Source organism: Diceros bicornis, chromosome 7 (assembly GCF_020826845.1).
Source record: "Diceros bicornis minor isolate mBicDic1 chromosome 7, mDicBic1.mat.cur, whole genome shotgun sequence".
In the NCBI taxonomy this organism is placed as follows: Eukaryota; Metazoa; Chordata; class Mammalia; order Perissodactyla; family Rhinocerotidae; genus Diceros; species Diceros bicornis.
In genome coordinates this window covers 62478946-62497002 of record NC_080746.1, presented here as the reverse complement: position 1 = coordinate 62497002, position 18057 = coordinate 62478946, and the positions used below count along the sequence as shown (strand labels likewise).

General features: G+C 39.5%; 1 protein-coding gene across 1 annotated transcript; it reads right to left on the bottom strand.

Annotated features, from left to right (window-relative positions):
- Positions 1-55: 55 nt before the first annotated feature.
- On the bottom strand, positions 56-9153 carry LOC131408761 (E3 ubiquitin-protein ligase TRIM22-like). The gene is given in 7 exon segments (XM_058545812.1): positions 56-1741; positions 1998-2024; positions 2327-2427; positions 3643-3665; positions 7159-7389; positions 8045-8140; positions 8734-9153. Coding segments are annotated over 7 exon segments (1452 nt in total). The 3' UTR covers positions 56-1187.
- Positions 9154-18057: the final 8904 nt, after the last annotated feature.

Sequence of the window (18057 nt, the reverse complement as noted above, 5' to 3'; positions counted from 1 at the left end):
TATATTATTTCAGTAATAATAACAAATAATTATTCTTACATAAAAGATTCTTGGTAAAGTGCTTTACACTTAATAAAATATGGTTTCTCAAAGTGATCCTAGGAACTGGCTACACTCTTTAATATCAATTTTTATTTTAAGAAGATGAGACCAAGAGATAGTAAGTAACTAATTCAAGGTTACACTGCTTGAGAGTGAAGAGACCAGATTTGACTTCAGAAACTCTGAGCACCAAAAGTCTACTCTTGGTTAAATATTTTATTTATACGATTGCTGCTTTAACTCTGTGATAAATATTGGGTGCCATTGGTAAAGCAACACATTCTGAAGGATTCACTATTTAGGGACAGATTCTTATGCACAGGCCTAGACAACATGGACAGAGCTGAGCAAGTTTTCCTTTGCTAATTCTGCTAAGCAGCAGAGGAAATGAAGAAGAAAAGAAATGTCATAGGAGTTACAATAATACTGTCCTTTCTATGGGAAGGATTAGATGTGTTTCCCTTTCAAATACACAATACTAAGAAATTCTTTCCTAGTGAAAACAAGATACTAGGAAGGAAGGGTTCAAGATTTCACTGTATGATAAAGAAGTAGAAAAGACTGTTATAAGTTGTGTTCCCCAAAATTCATGTGTTGTAGTCCTAACCCCTAATACTTCAGAGAGTGACCTTATTTGGAGATAGGGTATTTCCAGAAGTAACTAAGTTAAAATGCTGTCATTAAGGTAGGCCTTACTCTGATTCAACTGGCGTCTTTATGGAAAGGGGAAATTTAGACACAGAGCCATGCACAGTGAGAAGATGATGTGAAGAGACACAGGGAGATGACAGCCATCTACAAGCCAAAGGGAGAAACCTTTGAACAGATCCTTTCATCACAGCCATCAGAAAGAACCAACTCTGCTGACACTTTGACTTTGGGCTTTTAGACTCCAGAACTGTGACAATATAAATTGCTACTGTTTAACTCGCCCAGTCCTTTGTACTTTGTTGTGGCAGCCCTAGTAGACCAACACAAAGACATTCTAAATAAAAGAAGAGGAAAAAAAGAGAGGCAGCCAGAATGGTACAAATAAACTCAGAACAGGAGAAGAGCCCCAGGACCAGGGCACTAAGCAGAGGTGGGTGAGGGATTAAGAAGGTTCAGGAGCTCAGTGGACACAAGGTGATGGGGCCTGGACAGTTCTAAGGATTGAAATATGGATAGACAGTCTGAGAAAATTGACATTTAGAGAACTTGTAGATGAGTGACCCATGGTTTGTGACATTGAAAAATGAGACTGTGCAGGCTTCATAGTCTAGGAAAATCCCTACACGATGGGGAGAAACAGCCATGGAAAGAGTCAAAAGCTGGGGATCAGATGTGGAAGAGTCCTCAAAGGCATTGTACTCAGATTCATTCTGTAACCCTATAACCCAGTAGCCATATTGAGGTCTGTATCTGTAGTATACATTTGGATGATTTACATTTGGGCTAAAAATGATCCTAGAGATCCAATTGCTCTGGAAGTTCCTTTCATTACTGCATACCCCCAGGATCCAGGCAATCTTCCCAGACACATCTACTTCCCAGTAATATTTCCCTGATGAGAAACATTGGCAGCCCAAGACATCAAAAGTGGAAAAATCATATCGATATGTATTCCTAACAGTAAAAGTTTGCACAACTATCACTTGTCTCTGATCCGAAGATAGGACAATACCCGGAATAGCGTTGACTGGATTCAGCTTCACGTCCACTGTGGGAAAAATTACAGGGTCAAGTGAGGGACATAGAATGGGTGTGTCTTGTGACATCTGAGGATCAATATTGGGGGTTGACTGGGAAGAATTTGTGTTGATGGGTCAAAGATGAGTACAACACTTAAGAACTGTTGCTTCACGCATATTTGGGGAAGAACACATGAAGCGAAGTACATGGGATGTAGTAGTAACTACGACTTCTGAAAAGGGACCAGAACATGGAGAATTGTATACCCTGTAACTTCTTCTTACCCCAATAACATTGGATCTCTGTCAGCTCTGAAATGACAAAAGTTGCAATGCTTGTTAGAAGCAAGGGAGTAAACACTGATACCTATCTTCTCTCTAGAGTGGGGACGGGGGAGGAGAACACTCTGAGGCTATGAACAGATGAACGAGAGGTTAAAGCAGACACTTGGCTGTTCCCCCTTCAATCTGATCATCTTCAGCACAGGATCTCTCTCTCCTTGTCAGGCCTACCACCTCTCTTTTACCATTATCTAGAAACAACATTCACTCCTCCATTTTCCCCTGATACTATAAGAATCCCACACCCACATCCCTCCCTTGCCTCTCCTCACCTTTAAACGCTTGCAATTTCCCTATCAGATCAGAAGCTCGGAGCACCCTCCTTTGTTCTTTGGGAAAAGTTTTTCCCTTCTTCAGAGTCAAGGTCTCACTCCTAGAGATGAAAAACATTGGCCTTAGACCACTGAATTTTTGTCCCTCCAAAACCACTGACCTCCTTTCTTTACACCCCTTCGATTCACCTGAACCTTATCCCCTAGAGACTCTGAGAAAGGAAGGAGTAGACTGTTGATCTTGGAGCCAGAAGAAATGTGTTCATGTCCAACTTCCCATTTACCCTCTGTGTGACCTGGGGAAGGTCTTGAACTCTGAGAAGCATGTTTCTTCCTTTCAATGTGAAAGCGTTAACCTCTGTCTCTCTACCTCCTAGAAATCATATGACATTGTATGAAATAAAGGATTTAAAAAAACAAAACTTTGGTACCCTAAGAAAAACTAATGTGTGGAAAAGTCACTGTATGGAGGTGGGTTCCCAGGGAGACGATCAGAAAATGAGGTTGCAGAGACTGGGCCTGGGTGTTTAAGACATGTCAAGTGTGGGGATACTCTCTGGAGAGACCCAGGTCTTCAAAGTCTGCTCCCCAGTAGGGGAGGCCCTCAGAATGTCATCTGAGATTTCAAGTTCTCTGGGAAAAATTACCATAACTTGGAAAAGAAGACATTACGAACACCAAACTAATAATGGCCTGAATTTCATGTGTTTGGAAAGTTTGATGCTTCCAGGTAAATGTGAAAATTTAGACAAAAGGTTGCCATCTTTCCATTCTGCCTTATAATGTACGTACACAAGATGGATTAATTGTTTGCACCAAGGCCAAAATATTCCTTGAGTTCAACTCTGTTTTTGGATATCTAAACAGAGCCATATAGAAGGACCTGATCTCCTCCATTTCTAGGTCAGAAATTTACATATAAAGGAGTTCTGTCCAATTCTGGGTGCTTGGCAGATAAAGAGAACACAACCTTGCCACGATTCTATGAAATTCGGGAAGCTAAGTGAGACATAAGCAAGTAGGGTGAATAAAATTGATTAAGTCATAGAGATCTGATAACGCAACACCTTATCCCTAATTCTGCTATTGACCCAAACTGTGCGACTTCCCCTGACAATGCCCTACCATAGAATCGGGCACAACTCAATAGTTGGAGAACACTCCAGCCATTATTTCTCAACTGAAATTTAAGATAAATCTATGCCCAAATTTTGTTGCCTGAACGATGTTTTATTCTAATTGACCCCCAGATAACTCTAATGGCTTTAAACCTCTTTTCACACCACAGAAGAAGCATCTCTGGCTCCCTCACATACTTTTCAATGATGTCATTCACATCCTGTAGAAAAAAGAGAAGACATGAGAAAGGAAGTAACACACCCTCCCCACCTAGAAAACTTCGTCACATCCCTGCCAATAACTAACATGGTGGGAATAGAGATGAGCCCAACGTGAGAGCCAAAAAGTAAAGAAGAGCCCTAGGTCAAACATTCCAGAAGACCATGAGATTTTGTCATGTTTCGTAAAAGGTAGAAACAGCTTGGACCCTTGTGGAAATACAGCATACGGCTTTCAATATCTGGAGATGAGATAGATTTATGAGGAAAACAAGAGGTCAATAATTTTTTTCCCCAAAATACATTAGGCTCCCCATGAGATGATTTCAATAATTCAGGGTTCTTTCACTTATTCAAGGGAAATGTAATGTATTTACCAAATATCATGCCAGGCTTTGTATAATCAAAGATGAGTAAATCACCATAATATTCCTCAAAAAGTTTACATGGCTTTTGCTGAGGGTACAAACAATCAAATGTATTAATGGAGGCATTTCTCAAGTCTCTCTCTTCTCATTTTTTACACTATCCATAAGTGACCTCATCTCCTCCCTTAAATTGAAAACATACATACGTGAAGTTAATTTCCAACTCTCTATTTTTACTCCATTTTGCCTCTTAAATGAGGTTAATATATTCAATAGTAACGAAGCCACAGGGATCAGCACCTTAGGATGTCTAGCAGCTAACTTATTACTCACCAACCAAATTGTCTCCTCCTTTATTCTCCATTGTCTTTAATGTTACCAATATTTACTTGGTCACTGTCCTAAAAACTACAAAATTTACCCTCATCTTTAGTCTCCACCAAGCCAGTTTAGTCCACATTCTGATCAGTTTTTAGCCATGTGATCCTCTTTATCATCACAGATACTGTTTCATTTGCTTGAGCAGATATATACCAATACATTTGGTCTCTTTTACCTCAGACTGACTTCCTCCGTGTCATCAAAACTAGGCCAACAGCTGGGTCTTCACACTCTAAAAAAAAATGGTTTTGCTATCTGTATTAGAGCTTCTTTTGTATATGATAAAAATCTGAAACTAGATGAAGAAGAGAAGAGGATTTGGGGAGCAGTTATAGCTTTAGTCAAAGCTTAATTTGAAACTCAAACCTTGTCATCAAGATCTTGTCTATGACCTTTTCCAAATTCCAATTATTCCCTCTATATGGAATTTATTCGAAGTTCATGAACAAACCTTGAATCTCCTGATATAAACTCCAGAAGGAAAGAGAATTTCTCTTCCCAGTTATCAAAAAAATATTCTGAGGCTTGCATGGCCAGCATTGGCTCAGGTGTCTGTATTGTTGCTGGAAGGAAATGAAAAAATGTTGGAGGCAAATTTCTACATTTTACTGGAATTAAGTTAGTAATGATATGAAGTAGATCATGATAGGATAAGATTCATATTGTAATCACTAGAGCAATCACTAGAAAAGAAACTTAAGAAAAATACAGTTTGGAAATGGGAAAACTTAAAATTATATATTAGAAATATTTGTTTAGCACAAAAGGAACTTATTAAGGAGAAAGAGGAGAATAAAAACTACAGGAGACATACAGAAAGTAAATAGCAAAGTGGCAAATTAAATAAAGCCATATCAATAATTGCATTAAATGTCATTCATCTCAATACCCTAATTAAAAGACAGAGATTGTTGGACTGGATAAAAAGCAAAATTCAACTATTGCTATATATAAGAGACATGTTTGGATGTAAAGACAGAAATAGGGCAAAAGTAAAATGATAGAAAAATATATACCATACAGGCAGTAATCATAAGACAGTTTGTATCTAAACTAATATTAGACACAGTAGACTTTAAGACAATAAATATAATGAAAGCATGAGAAGGAAATTTCATAATGATAAAAGATTCAGTACATCAACGAGGTATAACAATTATAAATGCATATACACATAATAACAGAGTTCAAAATAAACAAAGCAAGATTACAAGGAAAAATAGACAATTCAATAATAATAATTGGAGATTTCAATAACTCACTCTCAATAATGGAATAAATATCTTGCCTAAAATATATCAAGGATACGGAAAACATGGACAATACTATCAACCAACTTAACATAACTGACACCTATAGACCATTTCACCCAATGAATACAGAATACACATTTTTTCAAATTCATGTAAAAAAATTTTCTAGACATATGTTTCAAGCTATAAATCAAGTGTCGATACATTTAAAAGACTGAAAAATAAAGTACATGTTCTCCGATTACAGAGTAATTAAATTTGAAATCCACAGCAGAAGAAAAAGTAAGAAATCACTAAACATTTTTTAATTAAACAACACACTTTCAAATATCTCCAGGGTTAACCAAAAAAATCACAAAGGAAATTTACAAATAAGATGAACTGAGTGAAAATAAAAACTAAATAATCAAAAGGTATGCAATAGAGCTAAAGCAATTGATTTATTTCATTAAACACTGTATCAGAAGAGATGGTCTCACATCAGTGATCTGTTTCCACTTTAAGAAAACTAGAAAAGGAACAGAATACTAAACCCAAGATGCACACACACTCACACACATGTGTGCACCAGCATAACACACACACACACACACACAAAGAAAACATTAAAGGTGAGAGCAGAAATAAATGATACAGAAAGCATAAAAACTAGATTAAATCAATTAAACAATTAGGTTTGTTCTTGAAAAAAATCAACAAAATTGACCAAAAATAACTCAACTGAATAAAAAAGCAAAAAAAAGAGAAAAAGCAAAACACCAGAATCAGGAATAAAAGAGGACACATTACTATGAGTGCTGTATAAATTAAAAGTTTATAAGAGACTATTATGATTAATTTTATGTCTATGAATCAGACAACTTTAACACAATGGAAAAATTCCTTCAAAGATGTATACTACCAAAAATGACTAAAGAACTCTAAAAAAATCTAAACAAACCTGGTACATGTCAAAAAAATAATTTTAAACCTTTTGAAAAAGAAAAACCCAGAGTGGCTTCTCTGTGTGGACACCGTTGAATATTTAAAGAATAAATAACCCCAATCCTTCACAATTTTTTTTCAAAATGTAGAGAAAGTGGGGGAAAGTCTCAACCCATTCTACGAGGGGAAAAAGAAGAAAAAAACTCTTGGAATGTGAAGTCCAATTGTTAGTCTGTGTCTAAGCTGGATCATGAAGAGTTACCTGATATATGCTTAACAGAGAACACAGATAACAGCCGCCTATAGAATATCACTGGACAGAAGAGATCTTCTCTTCAAGGTCATATTTTTGCAAGGCACTTGTTTAACTAAAAAAAATGAGATATTCCCCTGTAATTCATGAATTCAATTGTTCATATAACCTCTGAAATAGATGCAGGGAAGCGATACTGCAGGGCCAGAAGAACCTTAGTGTAACCAACAGAAAGACCACCTCAATACAGAAAAGAAGGAAACTAGACTTCATTTTTCTCAGATCTCTGATGCTGGAATTTCTTCTCAAGTCTTACCTGCAGCATGTCTACTGCTGACCCCTGCAACCAATGCTCCATGTCTGAGATGAGAGCTCTCACCAATTGGCTGTGCTGGACCAGCTCATTCTCAGCCTCGGCCAGGTTATGAAGAATATCTCCCTCCTCATTCTTCAGCTTTAGCAGCTCATTCTGCTCCTCATAGTCCAAGAGAACTCTCATTTGATTGAACTCTGCCTGGACGCGTTTGGTCTCATTTTGTATTTTATTCTTCAGGAATGAGAAAGAGAGAGAGAGATTCAGGCTCTCAGGCAGAACCTGGGAGCCAGAAAAAGAACTATTGTTTTTGGGAAATTCTCACAGGGAAATGAGATAGACACATGGGAACAATTCTTAGGGAAGCTAATTTTTCCTAATATTTTCTCTACATCACATTTGAAAATAAAGGCCTCAAATCTGCATTATTGAGAGCAACTCTGATCCACATTGGAGACTTGGGTGTGGCTCAGCTTTCACACAGCTGGCCAGGACAGTCAGGCCTCCCTGCATTATTTCTGACCCGCAACCCCATCGTCTGCCAAAAGTTGAACACTGAGGATAAAATGAGGAGTCATTGTCAAATATCTTCCCCCAGAAGATTCAAAGGCTCAAAGACATGGTCATAAAGGTAGACAGAATTCACTAGCCATCTCCACCAGCAAGTCCATCAATGTGAATACTTCTCTCCAAATATCTGTGTTCATTTATGACATGTTCGCATTTAACCCCCACCCCTATCAGGGAAATAATAAAGAAGAGGACTCATCAAATGACTTCCGGACATGTCAACTGTCAAGAAACAATGAAGAAGGAAGTTCCTTGTGACTAACACTCAAGGTCCTGCCCAGATTTCAGTCTAACTCCCTCAGGTAGTGTCTCCTCTTACCTTCCATGAAGTTCTCTCCTCTCTGACATCAGCTCTCAACTCTGCAGCTTCCTCCTGCTCCTCCTTCAGCCTCAACAGAGCTGCCACGAGTTTCTCCTGTGAAAAAGGAATCAAACCAGAATCAAGCTCTGGGCTTTCTAAGCATCAGAACAGGATAAACGGTGACGAAATAAGGCTGATCTTCAGAGATACTGGAGTTCACAGAAGCTGAGAACAGCAATGAGAATCTATGACTTGGAAAAAAACCTGAGGAGATGAATATGTTTTCTAAGACTCAGGTGTTAGAAGTCAGCATCCCCTTGCCAGGAGAAGACTGATTCTCTTCGTGCTAGAAGAAAAAACCTGATCCTGAGGAAAGGAAAGAACTTACATCTCAATCCACCCAGCTTCCAGTTAACACTTCTGTTCAAAGAGGTAATGAGAGCTTTTCTTGGGCAAGAGATCTCCACCTACAAGCAAGAGTTACAAACATATGTAATTCTGGATAAGAATTTGTACTGTAGGTTTATCCTTTTGTAAGTTGATGGAATGCACAGAAAAGTCCTTCAGGCCTCGGAAGGTGAGCATAGGAAGAAAAGAGATGACAGGCCTTAGGGCTATGAGACAAGGTAAATAAGACGAATGCAAAGTGGAGATTTCCTGTCAAGTACCGTTTTCTGCCATGTCTTTTCTCCATCCTGGTCTCTTACCTGGTACTCCTTGGCAACCTCCTCTATGAGGAATGTGTGGTGAGCACGGTGCTCCTGAGATCACTTGCAAAGCAAGCAAATGACCTTTCCATCCTCCTTACAGAAGAGCAGGAGTTTCTCTTCATGGCTCACACAGAGATCTCTCTTCTGCTCCTTCTCTGGGCTCAACTTGACCTCCCTGAGCCTCTCCACTATGTTGGCCATGTGCCTATTAGGCCGCAGGTTACCTGGCTGGTAACTGATTCCGCACACAGGGCAGCTGCTCTCTTCTTGGCTGATCTTGGACTCTTTCTTTTCTGCAGTAATGCAGGATTGGCAGAAGCTGCGACCACAGTCTAGACTCAGAGGTTCTGTCAGGAGTATCTGGCAGATGGGGCAGGTCACCTCCTCCTTTATGTTCACCAGGATTTTTGAAGCCATCGCAGCTGCTCCCCTTGCCTACTGTCCTGACTTCTGAAGTTCCTCTTGCTCACAGATCCCTGCATGAGTGGGAAAGCAAGAAGGGTGCAGAGTAAGAAAGGAAGGGATAAAATGAAAGTAAGCATAAGCCAAAACCCAAATATTGAAAGACAAAAAAGAAAAGGTGGAGAAACAAGGAAAGAGGCTTTGTGAACTGGTAGAAACGACCTACCATGATAATTTTCATACACTTTATACTCAGTTCATGTCCCATGACAAATTCCAACTTATCTGTGCAATGACTGATATTTTCCTTTACTTTCACTGAATGAAAGAAAGATCTGAGGACTTTTCTACCGAGGTCTGTGTGAGCCACCATCTATCCTGCTTGTTCTTTCCCAGGACAAAAACACACCATCAATGTTAAAAACACCAAACTATTTATGCCTCTGGGAATTTATACTTGCTCTTCTCTCAGCTGCCCTGATATTGGTATAACTCACTCTTATACTTGAGTGAACTCTTTCCATACATGTTCTCTTATCAGAAAGACCTGCTCTGACTAACATATTTAGAGCACAGCCATTGCCATCACTTGCTGTATGTTTGCAATGATTTCCTTTATTATCACAACATAATGTATCACAATGAGTTTGTGTAAATGTAAGAGTAAATGCTTTATCAGATGTGTAGAGATAGTAAGTGACTTTCAAAGATCATTGACCTTCAATACACAGAATTGAGATGAACCTAATGTATTTGGGGTCCTTCAGAATTCTGTCTCCTCCTACCCCATAGAGTTATTCAAAGACACACAGAAGAAACTTCATGGACCCAATTAATACTCAGCAATTGAGTATGTGAAAGTGAAGAGATCTAGATCAGTTTGGAGGTTCTGGGAAGACTTGTGTTTGTGAATGGTGAGATTTCATCTTGGCTTGGAAATATGCCATGGATGTTGACAGTAGGATAAATGTGTGTATGTATATGGATGGTGAAGAGAGAAATGGTATAGATATACTCATAGGATCACATATGCCAGATACCTGGGAAAAGAGAAGCATAGACGAATGAATGTCAGTCTTGACAAAGAAGTCTTAAAATATTAGCAAGATTATTTGACAAATTATCATAGACTATGAATTATGCTAACAATGGACCAATATCCAAAAACACAAAGATGAGCCTAAACAGAAAATTTAAATCACTGTGACCTTGACATTCACCTGGAAAGTAATAGTAGGTTAAATATTCAGCTTTATGTGTACGAAAGAGCAGATGTGAAAAACGCTATTAGTGAGACGTCCAAGCGGTTGGGAAATCAAATAACAGAGGCAAATGGAGGGTTATCCAAGAATTCCAACTTGAGAACATAAGTGTTGTTCTGATGCTGAAGAAAATGAAGGAAATATGGGATGAGAGAGAGGACAAAATGTATTAGGTGGAAGAAATGACCTCTTCATGGAAGACATATCATCTTATATGAGTTTTAAAATGCCAGTGTGGCTAGTGTGCAGAAAACTGCAGAACGTTTGGTACCACAGAAGCCTGCAGTGACCATAAAATATGACACTTCACAAATTATGGAACATTTCAGGACTGTTTTCCAAGAGCAAGGAGGAATTATCAATGTTTTCCCATCAGAGAAGTGTGGGGACATATTTAGCTTAAGACTTGGGCTGGAAATGTTAGATGGATCCAAAGTGGAATCAGGAAGATCAGTGAGGATGCATGTACAGTTGCTCAGGGGAGAGATGATGATAGCTTGAGAGACAAGGTGATGAAGGAAATGGAGAACAGCAGATGAGAGTGAGAGACAAGACGAGGTAGAAGGATAGGACTAGGAGTTAGATTGGATATGTGGGAACAAAGGGTTAACATCAGGCCTGAGCTCTTTCTTCCTTTAAAGATAATATTGGCTTACTCTTCTCCTAGTAAGTTTTGTTTTTTTTCCCTGGGAAACCTACTGGCTTACAATAAACTGGAAGTTCAGCTGCATTGATATAAAAATGGCCTTATGTGTAAAGTGCTTGTGGACTGGGAAGACTTTATATAGATCTTGAATGCCAGTTAGTTAAGTATTGACCTCATCTTTCACAAGGGGAATGTGACTCTTACAACCAAAATGTGTTTTTTTTTAAGTCCCTGGTTGCTGTGCCCATTGGTTTTCACAAGGTAATCAGTTCTTTGTAGCACTAGGCTTATCTAACCTATGGTAGTTTCACACACATCCACCGGTCTGGCTTCTTAAAAAGCTAAGATGACAGGGATAAAGCATTTCCTGTACCACTGTAACTTCCATCACTGAGAACTCACCTGAGGCAGCCATGCTGGCTTACTGTGTCTGCTGTCCTGTATCCCCCAGCTAAGCTAAGTGAACTTGGCCTTTTATGTCTTATTAGGTCACGTGTATGGAAACGGCCATCCAGATTACCAACTGCTGCTGGTGGTCAGTTAGATGCGGTAACACAGAGTGGTAGCACAATGATGCTTATTCTCCGACCTGGACTCAATATTGCCCTGTGGCCACAGTCTAGAATCAGGAGTTCTGAGCTATAAACAAAGAAAGGGAGCATCTTGGTAGATATGAATGTCTTAAAAGTTGTCAAGGTTTGACAGTAAAAGGATCTCTAGCATGAGACAACAAATAAATTTTCCCTTTCCTCTGCACAAGGGAAAAGAAAAGCTACAGATGCTGCATGGAGATAAACTTAGACTTACTAAAAGTGTCTACTTGTGCCATGTTCATCATACGTGAAGTGAACTTGATAAAGAATGAGGCTGAAGGTGAACTGGAAGTGCAATCCAGCTAATAGTACAGATACTGAAAATAGTCCAGAGGCCATATGTAGTTAGCCTCTGGTTGCAGAGACTATAGCCCAGATCAGGCTCTGATGAATAGCGAGATCTGAGGTGGACATTACACCAGGGGTAGTTATTTTATGATAATGTCTACCCATGTTTTATGACTCAAGCTGTGATCCAAACATGGGGGTGAGGCCTCCAAAAATTTCTTATCCCCTTCAAGACCCAACCAATGCTGAGACATATCAAGAGTCTATAGAGGAGGGAGGAACAGAGCATGCATTTTGCCATGGGGTTATAGAATTTATTTTCCCAGTGTGGCTACAAGGAATTAATGTCAAAGCAGCTGCTGCCACCATGGACAAAAGAGCAATGTACAGAGGACCTAGAGTCCTCTCACATGGAGGATGACCCAGCCTCTGCCTAAGCAGTGACCCAAGGGCTCCACAGCAATGAGGGAGATACATATGGGAACATGAGTGGTGTGTGTCTGATAGAACTCCCAGATCAGTTGGCTGCCATAGGTGTCAGGTGATTGCACCTTACACATTGGTCTTCTGACATTTGAGCTCATGAGAATACAAACTCGAAATATCCCAGAGGTAACAGCTAAAGAGAAGCGAAAGACATTAACAGACAATAACTATGTAAAAGTCCAAAAAATAATGATATGAACAGAACTTTCTTCTTTTGTGACTGGAATAAAACTGTTTCTCTAAGCATGATGAAGCCACAAATTACTGATGTCAAATGGAAAGAATCAGTTTCCTTGAATGGAATGGAAAAATGAAATTCTGCTATGTTTTTATTGCCAGGCAGTCATCTAATGCTATTTAATATAAACTCCTTATAATACTATAGTATATAGTATCATATAACATATAGTACAGTATAGTATAGTATAGTACACAGTATTATAGTATATAATGCTATAATACCAGCAAATTAAAAACTGAAAAAGAAAATTAAAAAGTCAATTCTAACTCCCTGTGATGCCTGGCATAACAGGGGTGTACTGTATGAGTTCAGAAGACAAGTGCCTAACACTGACTTACGACCGAGAGAGGGACAAAAGTATGTAGCAAAAGAGATAATCTTCAAAGCCGACGCTGAGAAAGTAAGATTGTGTAGCATGAGAGGAAGTCAGGGTGAGAAAAGAGATTGACTGGTGTCTCCCATATGCCTGAGTAAGCTGGGTGCAGCTGTACCTTCTATAGGAAGGGGGAGTAAACACAGAGACTCAACTACTCTAACTCCCTTCCCACTCTAATTCCCTTCCCTCATGGGTCTCAGGATCCTGTTATCCTACTACTTCTTCTGACATCTTTTTATTTTTTTTTATTTTATTTATTTATTTTTTTTGTGAGGAAGATCAGCCCTGAGCTAACATCCATGCTAATTCTCCACTTTTTGCTGAGGAAGACCAGCTCTGAGCTAACATCTATTGCCAGTCCTCCTCCTTTTTTACCCCAAAGTCCCAGTAGATAGTTGTATGTCGTAGTTGCATATCCTTCTAGTTGCTGTATGTGGGACGCGACCTCAGCATGGCCGGAGAAGCGGTGCGTCTGATAGGCATTAAACTATTAGAATTCAAAGATCTCTCTGCCTTCGCTCCAGTTTTGGGGGGAAAGGACTTTCTATCTCTGAAAATTCCATGAGTCTGGCTGTCCTCATCAAAGTTCAATTCAAAATTATAGAAGGGGTGGGAGATGTGGGTAAATTAAGCGTGAAGAAAGAACAACGCTCCATGAAATACACAAAGCCTTTCACTTCTCAAAACCTCCATTCTTTTAACACCACCCTTCCCCAGACTGCACTCCAGTCAGCACTCTCAGCAGGAAGCCTGCAAATTGGGCCTTTTTCTGCCTTCAGAACAACTTCCTGAAGACAAATCACTTCACAGAGGCAAATTCAGTTTTTTCCTCTGAAGTCTCCCAAGCTCTGCCCTCTACAAACTAGTCAACTCACCTTCAGACACCAATGGAGAAGTCGTAATTCCTTGAAGAAGAGAAAGGCAGGCCAGGGGCAGAAGCAGTCAGGATTTACTCACCAAACCAGGAGCCTGATCTCCACAGAAATCCAGAGGAGCCAAGTGAAAATGAAAGCTAAATACTTGGAGGAAGGTACAAAAGGAGAAGAGACACTATGGACGAACGGGAGGCCCCTGGGAAACGACAAGAATTTTGTGCCTGGGCCAGATGGCCCAGTGCCTACATTCTTATTCCTGTCTCAGTTCTAGTCCTAGAAGCTCTTTCTGGCTCTTCAATGTAATTCATCCTGTGGGGCACTAGAATTACCTAGGCAACTGAATTTCACACACACTCACCTTGTCTTGTTTCCTTACAAATAAGCTGTCACTAAGAGAATAAACTACCTTCTTCACTACAGTGAGGATCCACACTGATGGCTCACCAGAGATAGCCACACCTGCAGGCTCTCTCCTGTCCTGCATCCACCAGCTAAGCAAAGTGAATCTGGCCAGTATGTATCCTATTAGGTCATGTGAGAGGGAATGGCTATCCAAATCTGAAATTACCTCAAATGGTCACTCAGAGGGGCTATCACAGTGGAAGCACAGTGAAGCTGACCTTTAGAACTTGGATTCTACATGGCCAAAATGAGACTTTTCCTAAATAGACTGGGAAGATGAAACTGTATGAAGTGTCCTTTGTTGGGCAACATCATCTATACTATTTAACACATCTCTATATCTTAGCATAATAAAAATGATGCAGGAAAATAATCATGATGGCTAATTTTACAGGTCAACAAAACTGGCCACAAGGTGTTCAGATTAAGCATTGTTTCTGGGTGTATCTAAAAGGGTGTTGTTTCCAGATGAGGTTAGAATTTAAATCTGTGGACTCAGTAAACTAGATTGTCCTCCCCACTGTGGGTGAGCAACACCCAATTTATTGCAGGCCTAAATAGAACAAAATCACAGAGGAAAAAAAATTGTCCCTTGTGTCCTGCCTGCTTATTTGAGCTGGGGCATAGGTCTTCTCCTGACCTTGGACTAGGACTTACACCACTGGCTACCCTGGTTCTCAAGCCTTCAGACAGACACTGATTACACCACCAGCTTTCCTGGGTCTCCAGCTAGCAGACAGCAGATGCTGGAAGTTCTCAGCCTTCACAATTATGTGAGCCAATATATGATATATCTATATCATATTGCTTCTGTTTCTCTGGAAAACTCAAAGTAATGTAGCAATAAAAAAATTCTAAAACTCTGTGTTAAGTGGTACAAATGAAAAGTGATAATGATAATGATCTTGATAATGACACAGATGAATTGTGCTATTTCAAAAGATGTGTGCCTAAATGACTTGGGACTGTTGAGGGTACAAGGAGGATGTTGTAGATGTGATAATGCCCCAAGCCAACTGTAATCCATAAGATCTTGTCAGGTAAGGGGAGTCAGGGTGAAAAAAGAAAGCTTTGACTAGGATCTACCATCTCAGTGAGTCAGTCTGGCGTGCAGTATGCCTTTCACAGGAAGAAAGGTGGTTTAATAAATAGACACTCCTACTTTAACCCCCTTTTCTCATGTGTCTCAGGATCTTGTTATCATGCCACTTCCCCTGACATCTTTTCACATTATTAACACCAATCAAATATCTCATTTTGTTTTACTAAAAGTTGTAAAGATGCCCCTTACAGAAATTCTTCCCACGTGTTCCTCTTGCTCCTAATCTCTCAGCTGAGCTCTGTTTCTCTGTGGCAGATAGGACACAAAGAGAAGGAGGAGCAAGGTTATTGGTTTTTCAGGAACCTAATTGAGCCTTGAGTTTGAACTTGGAAATCTGCTAAGACTAGTAAACATTAAAGAAGCTGTGGAGCAGGGCAGCTGTCACACTATTAAGGCTCCCAAATCCAGAGAAGACACAGTCCTACAATTAAGTGGTGAGATGTGCAGAAATCCTACATCATTACACTGACAGATCTTAAATTATTAAGCTTCAAATAACTCTCTGACTTTTCCCTATTTCTTTCTCAAAGCATCTTTTTCATCCCTGAGCTGGGCCAGGCATAGCACTCTTCTCTACTTCTCTCTGCGCAGAACTGGTACAGAAGCCTGGGTTGTGGCCCCATGGAGATTCCATAGGCTCTTTCTCTAGGGCATCCTTTGCTAGGATTTCTCAGGAAGTTATTGCTGGAACTAGGATTTCTCCTAGAGATGAGGTCTCAGTCAGTATACCCTGAGGTGGGAAATGAAAATGTATAAGTAGAAGGCAATAGAGAGAACTACAATGGGAAGCCTCGTGTTCTCAGTACTACCATCATTAGTGATCTCCACTCCCACCCTACATTGTACCCTCAACTGTATGTTTCATGAAGTCAGGTAGGGACTTTCTCTGTTTTCTTGCTTATTGACTCACATCTACTAGAAGCAGTTTCATGTAAGTGATAAATAGATAGGTATACAGACCTATAGCTGTAAATACCAATTTAACTGAATTGAACATCTGGATGATAAATCATACTTCTATTCTACTATTCTTGCTATGAACACAATTGCTGTGTTACATAATGAAATTCAGCTATTCTCATCTTATTATTAACATATATATGATTCCCCTTTGACAAAATTTAACCAACAATTTTTCATATCTCCTGTTTTCTTCCTAAGGATTACTCAGATAGGTGTCTAATCTGTGTCCACTACCACACTTTAACCAAATTAACTCGTACTTTGTTTTAAGGTTTTCTCAAATGGGAAAATTTAAAAATCCATAGGCCAAGGAGAGATATTTCATTAGCTTTCCCTCCAAGCAGGAGATTTGATGACTTGAGGGGAAACACAGAGCCCTAAGAAGGATTTTTTTTTCCACTATAATTCAGAACATGATAAGCTGGAATGTGGAGCATGCCAACATGCTCAGCTCTGTTGAAAAATTGTGTGTGCCGAGAGGAGCATCGTGAATTCAGGTTTCCTGCTGGCCCACGTTTTCAGGTATCTTAATAGGACCTGATATGACTTGCTTGCAAACCTAATGCTTCTTAGGAAAGTCTCATGATATCCACCAAGGATATCAGAGATTCAAAGGGAGAGGAAAAAAAGGTGATATTAAACTGTGGGAGGATTGGGAAGGAAAGAATTATTGGATAGACAAGAGTTCTTTGGAGAAGAGAGCTCCTTTCTTTTGAACATTGCAATCAATACTGCTAGTGCTATGCTTGTCTCACAATACAGTTACTCTCTGAGGTCTCCACTCCACTCCAGTGTCAATCATATAATATACCTAAAAAGACACCTATTCTTAATATCTCTTCATTAACCACCATACTCCATACTATCATTGCTGAACATGCAAAGCAACTTAAACTGAGGTTCCGTACCCACTAATGGAGGTATTCATTCCAACAAAGCAGCATCCTAACCCATAGCTCAGCATTATGAACCTTGAACAGGTGTTTAAAGAAAAAATGGGGCATGGAGACTAATAGACTAATAGTGGAGACTAAGGCACTAGAGAATGACAAAAGCAGTTGGAAACTACAATTTGATAGACATTTGGAATAAGGGAACAGTATTGGAAGAGTTTTCCAGTTTTATGGCTTTTCATTTGAAGGCAGACCTCAGTCAGTAGTGAGTGGGATAGTTAAAACTCAACTAGCAACATACAGAATTATTGGCTTGAAGAAGAAGAAGAATTATTTGGGGCAGCTGGAAATTGTGGAGAATATCTGTAAAACAGAGATTCAGAAGATGAGATCTCAAATTGTACACATAAACTCTGACCAAATCTCTGAACTGCACATGTGTGAGAGAGATGAGAAACCGCCCAAATAGGCCTAAGAGAACTGAACAGAGATTTCAGCTGCTGCAAAATGCAGGGGAGAAGTAAGAATTTGAGTCCAACCAAGTTAATTGCCTGAAAAGGAAAAATAATAATATTCTTCAGAGAAATAAACAGAAACCAGAGTCTCTACTGCTCATTCACAATTCCCCTGGGGGTATTTTAGATACAATCTAAAATCACTCAAAATACAAAGAAACTGGAAAACATGGCTCATACTCAAGAGAAGAGGCAATCAGTGGAACCAACTTCAAAATAATCAAGATATGTTTAATAGACAAGGACTTCACAGCAACTATTATATCTAGGGTGAAGG